This window comes from Phyllostomus discolor, chromosome 1 (genome assembly GCF_004126475.2).
Source record: "Phyllostomus discolor isolate MPI-MPIP mPhyDis1 chromosome 1, mPhyDis1.pri.v3, whole genome shotgun sequence".
NCBI classification, from domain to species: domain Eukaryota; kingdom Metazoa; phylum Chordata; class Mammalia; order Chiroptera; family Phyllostomidae; genus Phyllostomus; species Phyllostomus discolor.
In genome coordinates, this window is record NC_040903.2 from 80,218,011 (window position 1) to 80,227,472 (window position 9,462).

Sequence of the window (9,462 nt, forward strand, 5' to 3'; positions counted from 1 at the left end):
GTATTCACCACACAGCACAGAGCCAGGTTCAGGTTTCACTGGAAGTAAAATCTGTGATCCTCCCAGTAACCCCATTACAGGGGCATGTCTGATGTGTGCTTGAAGGCATGGACATGAACAAAGTTCAGGAGGAGCATTGGCCAAAGGGATTTGAGAGGTCATTTAGGTTTGTTCATTGTAATTAAGCAAGTCTTTTTTTTTTTAACTTTTCAGAGATTGGGTATAATAAAGACAGTGTGACATGTGGATGAGAGTAACCCCCATACCGATGAATGGTTCTTGTGTGTGTGCACCTCAGTCACTTGATGTGATGGTTGGTAAGCCATTGGGGCCAAAGGGAAACAGACTGTGCACAGAGGGTGTCCAAGTCAGTTAAAATGCTCCTCATAGGTGTATTCCTGCTTCCCACTCTCCTCCTCGATGCTGATGGACTGTCATTGCACAGACATATAATGAAGAGTCATTCTGTCTTTTTTAAAAGATTTTATTTATTTACATTTTTAGAGAGAGAAGGGAGGGAGAAAGAGAGAGAGAGAAACATCAATGTGTGGTTGCTGGGGTCATGGCCTGCAACCCAGGCATGTGCCCTGACTGGGAATTGACCCTGTGACACTTTGGTTCGAAGCCCAGGCTCAATCCACTGAGCTACGCCAGCCAGGGCTCATTCTATCTTGATAGAACAAAAGTGTCCAGTGTCCTCAGCCATGGGAGGCTGAAGATGGGGATTGATCACACCCTGTGTATTGACACATAGACAAGGTCACACAGGGAATTTACTCTGAGCTGAATAGCATGAACCACTGTGCATGATGAATATCACTGTAAATTAAATTGTGTTAAACTGGTTGATGGTAGAAATTAGCTACAGAAACAACAAGTCTGCAGCCTGCATACTAACTAGTCTCTTATTGAATTTTCACTATCACAACAAGGATGCTTGTGCCTCTGAGTGGAGTGGGGTTTCTAACTCACAGACTTCACTCCTCTGTACCTGGGAAGGAGCACATGTAAATGGGCTGTTCCATGTGCTGACAAACCAAGCCCCACCACGTACCCAGAACCTTAGGGAGAGAAGCCCAGCCCCTGACCCTCTGCACTTTTCACTCATTACATCAGTTAACCCAGAGTAGGCTCCATGAAGTTTGGGCTGAGCTGGGCACTTGCTCTGATGATTGTACATGGTAACAATATGAAGAGAGTGGGACTTGAGTGTGTCTGTGTCTGATGATACTGAGAGTCCTCTGTCTGTAGGTGTCCATTGTGAGATACAGCTGATGGAGTCTGAGGGGACCTGAGATGGCCTGCAGGTCTCTGAGGATCTCCTGCAAAGGCTCTGGATTCACCTTCAGTGACTACCATGTATCCTGGATCTGCCAGGCCTCCAGGAAAGAGACTTGAGTGGATAGGTGTTATTAGAAGCAGAGGTAACAGTCACACAAGAGAATAAACCGTATCTGTGAAAGGCAGTTTTATCTCCTCAAGAGTTGATTCCAAGTGCACTCTCTGCAAATGAGCACCTAGAGAACTGAGGACACAGCCATGTATCACTGTGTGAGACGCACACAGGGAAATTCTGGGTGAGGCTGACACTCACTTCCCTGAAGGAGGGTTGGCGACCATCAGTGGGCACTGAGTGAAGGACACTGGGTGTCCCTGAATGCGGACAACACCAGGAGCAGTTACAGGTGGAAGTTGGGCTGTTTTTCTGGGCTGTTTTCTCTTCCTGTCACAGTTTACCTTAGGCAACTTCTCTGGTTTCCTGATTCTGTGCTCACCTGTGAATTCTCTGAGTTAGAAATACTTATTGTAAAGACAGACAATGTCCCTTTGTGGACAAGAGGCAGAGTTATTTTCAGACCCTTTTGCGCCCAATTCCAGTGAATAATCAAACCTTCTAACCCTTGTAGTTCAATGTAACTAGAGTCTGTGCTGGACCCAACAGTGTGGCACTGCCCCGCAGAGCTCAGTTCTAACCTGGCCAGCTGCAGAACACAGGCCTGCTGGGCAGGGGTCACCAGCGTGTATGAACCCAATACCAGGGAACAGAGATACCTAGTGGTGATGGTCATTGACTTGGCACCATGCCCAAAGCAGCAGGTGTAGGTTACATCACAAAGAAGCAGGAGGACCCACAGTTCTGTGTGGATGTCCAGGCTGATGACAAAACCCCACCAAAGGGACACGGGATGTTTATCACACACACATAGTTGAAATCTCTGGGAAGAATGGGAAGAGTACTTCAGCAAGGTCAACATGCTTTGATGGAGCCAGAAAAAGAGACTTGCTGAGGGTTTTTATTTTGTGGAGGTGTGCGGGAGAGGAATCTGCTTTAGGGGATTGTGTCGTTTCAGTCTTCCAGTGGTATCTAAAGAGGAGACTTAGAATCTTATCAGATGTCCTGTGAGTGTTGAATGAAGAAGAGGCAGAAATTAGACTTCTTTTGGACCCAGTCAAATATAAAATAATAAAAAATGGTGACCACCTATTTCACTTAAAATGATAAAAAATGAGCAAAAATCAGATAAATGTCATAATGTGTGGTCAAATGTCAAATTAACAAAAACATATCTACAGAAATAGTAAGGGATTTTGATTACAAGAAAGCAATTGATGTTGATAATGATGGTGATGATGATGGAGATGATAATGGTGATGGTGATGATTATGATGTATTCTTCATGAAGTCAGGGATGGTGATGAAGATGATGGTTATGGTTATGATGAAGATGAGGATGATGATAAATTTGGACTGAGTCAATTGTCTTGGTTGAATGAAACAATGTTCCTCTGACTTGCCATCGCCATGTTCCTCCACTCAGGAGTGTCCTCTCTTCCCTGTCAGTTTTGAGAGATTTTATAACTGCAGCCCAGTGAATTATTCAGCTTGAGTGAGTCAGTTTGTGACCATAGGTGTAATGATCTCAAAGTTTTCTAAATCCTATTCACCTGGACCTTTGACCTCATTACCCCATGTAACAGAGACACTGAAAATGTGAGTGGGTAACAAGGATTCCACTTTTTCCAATGGCATGTTCCTTGTTTCTCTTGATCTCTACCTGCAGAATATTTAACATTTCTATCTCTAGCAAACTCCTGTTTTTTAAGGTAATATAAACTATCTCTATCATGTCCTGGGCCTCCTTGAGGATCCTCTCTTAAAAAGTTATTAAATGCATATGTCCAGTCAACTGTGTTCATGAAAATAAGGCATACTTGTCTATGTAACTCTAAGCCCAGCATCTTCCCCTTACTCATTTGCAAAGTGTCTGCTCCAGTCCCTAGGTCTGCTGTAACCAATAAACATGGATAATGGAGGGTGATGTTTTCTGGGGAGATCTTTGGGGGAAAAAAAAAAAAACACCTAACAAAAGATTCATTAACATATTGATACACTAGACTTTTTTTTTAAATTAAAGAAACCCACCCCCCACACAAAGATCCATTAAGCAAAAAAAAAAAAAAAAAAATGTAGATGAGAACTTCCAGACTATATTTTAAAATTTCATCTCTGATGGAAAAAAGTGTTTATTATACAGGAAGAACATTATATGTTGTGTGGAAGATCCCATCACCCACTGACCATAGAGATCACCCCCAGAAACAGGACTTCGGAAGGCTCAGAGTGGGGGTTTCCTGTGACATGGAAGTTCCCTTGCCTGTGAGCTAATCTGTGCTTAGAATTCTCTTCATTCTCCACCCCCTGAACAATGACATCACTAGACAGAGAATACAGGTCAGTTAAACCACTGTCATCCATAGTGATGTCAACAAATGTAGAATTACAAGTTGTAAACATACATATTTGCTTTTTTATGTTTAATATTTTATTCATGTAACAAAGTGATTTTCTCTTATGTGATTAGTTTATGGAGTTTCTGCAATGTGCAAAAAGCTTGTGTTAGGGAACAGTTTGCACAGGGACCTTAGGGTGGGGGGAACTTCCAACATCAAGAATTTCAAGAATTCAAGGTGCCCCTGGCTGGCGTAACTTAGTCGACTGAGTTCAGGCTGTGAACCAAAGGTTGCCAGTTGGATTTCCAATAAAGGCACATGCCTGGGTTCTGGGCCATATCCCCAGCAGGGTGCATGCGAGAGGCAACCACACATTGATGCTTCTCCACATCTCTTTCTCCTTTCCTCCCCCTCTCTAGAAATAAATAAATAAAATCCTTTAAAAAAAGGATTCAGAATGACCTAAATGCCTGTGCCTGGGAGGACATTACTAGAAACAAAATGGCATCATGAATTAAGAAACAAGATACTGAGAATGACTATCCTCTATTTCTGAGTGTGTTGGCCAAGATAGATACTGTCTGTATGGTTTTGTGATATTAATTTTTGTAATTATTTATATACTGGAGTTATGTTTTTCAGATACTGCCCACAAAATGGTAATCATTTTACAATCCAATTTAAAGTTACATGAGAATTCAAAGTGCCACCCCTCATCTAACCAAACTTTTCTTTTTATGCTCAGAAAGGTGAGGCTTACCATTGATCCTATTCCAATGGGTCTCATAATCCATGTGATCCTCTATATCAGAATCACAGGTTGAGTGATTTCAAGAGAAAAGATGTTCCCATAGAGGTCCCAGAGTGACCTGGGCATTGGGCTTTAGTGCCTTCCCACATTTAGGGTAAAGGCTGCCCCACATGAAATTACAGTTCTAGATCCAAGATCAATCTTGCCCTGGGTTATGGGGGCTCACAGTTTTCTCCACACATGGGCTGAGTCTCTGGGGAAGGGAGAGCTGTGGTCTATGATCTTGAAGAAGATGAGACCACTGGGTCCCCTCTTGTGCCTGGTAACATCCCCACAGGGTGAGTGTCTCAGATCCAGGCACTAATGTTGGGGGAGGTCCCACCTGTTCATTGAAGGCCTGCAGGGGGCCAGTGTGACAATCACACTTGATGGTCTTGGAACTAGAGTGTCCGCATGAGCTTTGGTCCTGCCTCCAGCAACCAGGGCACAAGTGTTCCTCCTGAAACTCAGGCCTGAGTCCTTTGACTTGGAAATATCCTTGAGACTCCTCTTGACCCTCATATTACACTTTTTCCCTGAATTACCCCAAACCTTCTTTCTGTCGCAATCTCTTATTTCCTCAGGTACACACTGTAGAAGTGAGATGTGTGCCTCTGTCCCAGGAAGACAAGGTTGAGATAAATGTGACCCAGTCTCTGTCAGACCCAGGGTTCCATCAGCCCTGCCCCCATAAAACAGGCTGTGTCTCCATACCCCACATTCTCCTCATCCTGCTGCTTCTCGAATGGATGGGAGACTCTGACAAAGGGCCATGAGCAACACTATGGCAATTGTTACTGTTGGTTCTATCTCAGCACAGCCTCTGTTCACCAGTGCCTCATGTTCATTTCAGGTGACCACATGTTGACTCCTTTAACCTGAGTTTGTTATCTGCATTCCCTGTGCTGTGCCCCATCCTTCCTTTTTGGAAAATAGTAAGAACAGCTGATCACAATCATTTGAATTATTGTGTAAATGGGAGAGATGGAATAGGAAACTGAATTAGCAAGATGTGCTCTGACCTCACCAGAAAATATGATCCCCCTTAAAAAGGAGAGGTAGTGGACAGATGCAAGAAGGCAGGTGAGTCTTGGAGACACAATGCCAAGAGAAATATACCACTCTCAGCATCACAATGGCTGTGTGCATCCACATCTGTGAGAACCTGGAGTGGCCAAGGACATGGAGACAGAGCACAGAATGTGGTGGCTGGAGCAGGGACAGGAAGCCGGGAGTTACTATTTAATGGGCACCAAGCCAATTTGGGAAAATGAGCATTTCTGGATGTGGAAGGTGACAATGGTTGCACAACTTTGTGACTGTGCTTAACATCACTGTGTCCACTTAAAATATGTTAGCACAGTGAGTGTTTGGGGCAAGAACCTCAGGAGGGTTATGACTGCCCAGTACAAGTTTCCAGGGAAGTGGAATTTGGAAGCAGGGGAAGCCTGGTCCAGGGTCTTTGACCACAGAGGTTGCTGAGCTGAGACCAGTGTGTGAGTTGGGTGTGTGGGGACAAGGGCAATGGGTGAGTCATACATTGAGAGGCCTGCAGGGCATTATACGGACCTGGTGCCTCTTCAAGTGAGATACAATGTGGGTGGCACATCATCAGAGCCCAACACGCTCTGACACTGAGTGTCACCAGGAAGAAGGGTGGGTTGCACGATTGTCCCTGATGCCCACCACACACAGGGCACTCCTGTACAAAATGGACCTACCCTTCTCCAGAGACTATTTTGTCCCCATGAATTTCCACTTTGGAATATCCTCCAATCAGGTAAACCAGCATTTCCTTCTACTCTCATCTGATGTGGGAGTGAGGAAAATGACAAGACCTTCAACAGGTTCCATGTATCCTGGCCTCAAAGGCTTTAAATCACCTTGAGTAGAAGGGAACATAGACACCAAGATGCTCACCAGAATGTGTCTCAGAGCAGCATCAAATGATATATGAGTGAAGGGAGGACATGTCCAGTCTGAGTGTCCTCTGAAGAAGGGGAGGTCACACATTGTTAGGCTGGACAGAGCCAGAATTGGGCTCAGTTCTCCTTCTCCATGATGGAGGAGAGGACAGGAGGGGGTTACATAGCACAGGGGTCCTCTAGGGGACAGGTGTCTGCTCACTGGAGGAGATGTTCTCACCGCTTCTCTCCTTTGATGTCCATCTCCCTTTCCTTTATGCTGGTCACACTGGACAGTGCCCAGGGCCTCTCACAGGTGCCTACCAGCAACTTCAGAACAGTCAGGGCATTCCAAAGATGCCACCTGGACACTACATGGCTGCACTAACTCCTCACTCACAGCTCTTGTCAACAAAGGGGTAATCTCCTGAGTCATTCGTCACCAGAGCAAACCTCACATGTGTTCCATGGAAGTCCTCAGTCTCTCAGATGGACTCCAGGCTTCACTGTGCCCTATAAAATAATGCCACTTCAGGGAAGATTTTCTGTTTATGGATTGTGTGAGGTTTGGTGAAGGAAATCGGGCGTTAAGCATTTACCCAGCTGTTAAATCCCATGGCATGTTTCACTCTTCAGTTTAGTCATTTAATTCAAAGTACAACTACTCTGCATTTGGCTTCCCTCCATCTGTCACCTTTGCCCATCGTGGGCCCTCAGGCCCCTCCCAAGGATATCAGTCTGCAATCCCCTGACCAGGGTCTCAGGTGAATGTGGGGATGGCAAGTCCCCAACTGATCTGTATGACGAGAAGGCAGGTCCCATCGTCGTCACACATCTCAGAATGTCTGCTGATCCAGAATCAGTGCCTCTGTCTCTCTGGGAGACAGTGACCCCAGGGTCTCAGCATCCCATGTGGTCTAGAAACTTGGAAAGCCTCTTGCGTGGCTTACCTGTGGGAAGGGGCTGCCTGCACTGCCCTGGGAGGAGTGAGATGAAAGGAAGAACACAGCATGTGTAGCACCTGTCTCAGCTGCAGAATCAGGGCTGCACTCCTGGCAGCAGGACGTGGCCAGTGTGGCCCATTCCCTGTAGCTGGGCTGACACAGAGGCTGTGCCTGCAATGCCACCTGCAGGTCCAGGGGTCTCAGCCAGGTGAAGGGGAATGTTTGCTTTTTTTATTATTCTTATTTTTACATCAAAATTTACATCAACTGTTTTTTTTTATAAAATTATAATTTTCCAATCTGACAACAATGAATCTACTTCACGTGATGTTTCTGGCCATGGGCAGATGTTTGCACATAATATCAATCTATTTTAATATCCACTTGAATAATACATGGAATTAAAAAAGAGCACGGTCCCTCATCCAGTCCAGCTTCAATTTTTAAACGTGGAAAGAACAACTCCATTTTCATGGTTCAAAGTTGTCTCATGACCCAACTACGCTCCCAACCCTGACCTACATCATCAAGTCTGAGAGAAGAAAAGTGTTCAGGGATCAGAAGGACACGGGACAGTGATCTAAGTCTCTCATTTATGAGAGCAGAGTCCCCTATATGCAAATTTCCTTCTCACATCCAGTTGAAATTGTCCCTTGGGCTGTGGGGGCTCACAACTCTCTCCTGACAGGGGGCTGAGGTTTCTCGAGAAGGCAAAGCTGTGCTCTAGGGAAGATGAGACTGCTGGGTCTCCTCCTGTGCCTGGTGACAGCCCCCCTGGGTGAGTATCTCAGATGTTAGGAATAGTTCTATGGGATGGTGGTGAGTGAACATGACTGACAAGTTCTGATATTCCTTGTCCACAGGCGTCCTGTCCCAGGTGAAGTTGCAGGAGTCGGGCCCAGGACTGGTGAAGCCCTCACAGACCCTCTCCCTCACCTGCACTGTCTCTGGATTCTCTTTAACAAGCTGGAGTGTGCACTGGGCTCGCCAGGCTCCAGGGAAGGGGCTGGAGTGGGTCGGTGTTATGGGGTATGATGGAAGTGCATACTACAACCCAGCGCTGAAATCCCGACTCAGCATCACCAGGGACACCTCCAAGAGCCAAGTTTATTTGGCACTGAGCAGTGTCACAACCGAGGACACAGCCATGTATCACTGTGCCAGAGACACAGTGAGGGGAAGTCAGTGTGAGCCCAGACACAAACCTCACTGTGGAAGGCAGGAGGACTGTCCTGCAGGGGACATTCAGGACACCAGGGGTCACTCTCCTCTCACCAATCATAGAGAACAGCCCTGGGGGCAGGTGTGGACCTGGTCGGGACTGAAGGAGCTTCCTCCTGGGAGCAGGGATTTCCTCTCAGAGCTCACAGCTGCATCCAGGGACCCTGCCTTCTCTCTGTGAATCTGGTTTCTGAGGTTTTCACTGAAGACAATAAACAAGAAAGTAAACATGTTTGCAGATGAAATATCACCAGGGGATAATGACCACTTCTTCACCAAGTTCTTTTTTTTTTCCCCTTTCTTAACAAAGTACATCACAGTTTGTTGTTAAATTACACTTAAAACCTGACTGAGGAGTGTTTGAACCAGAAGAACAAATTCTATGTTTGTAGTAAAACATAAGCTCATTGTGATAGCACCTTTATTTGTGTTTGAAGAAGCCACAAACATTCCAAACGTTTTTCTAACTTTGAGGTAAGCAAACTAGGGAACATGCATGAATGGACTCTACTCAGCAATGAAAATAATGATCAGGTAACACAGGAATCAATGCCAGTGAGTCTCCGGCATCACTCAGCGTGGAGTGTGCCAATCTCAGAGACTCCTAAGGGGTGTGACCTGTTGTTCACAGGTTCACCCCAGGAGGACAGGGGGTGGTGGGGCTTTCTGTACCTTTCTCACTGTTACCAGGCAGGAAGCTGCACTCTGTGTTGAATGACCCCACTCTCACTCTCAGCAGGTTCTGATAAGTGGATGGTTCCACATATGGAAACAATCACCTCCAGGCTGCTGTGAATGCACAGTGTCCATCCCAGGTCTGCTGTTGTCCTGACAGCAGCTGTCTCCTCCAGGTGCCTCTGTCTTTGGTTCT

The 9,462-nt window shown here is 45.8% G+C and overlaps 1 gene segment (V, D, J or C); it reads left to right on the top strand.

The window, feature by feature from the left end:
• Window positions 1-8,052: 8,052 nt before the first annotated feature.
• On the top strand, window positions 8,053-8,772 carry LOC118496849. The segment is given in 2 exon segments: window positions 8,053-8,148; window positions 8,234-8,772. Coding segments are annotated over 2 exon segments (585 nt in total).
• Window positions 8,773-9,462: the final 690 nt, after the last annotated feature.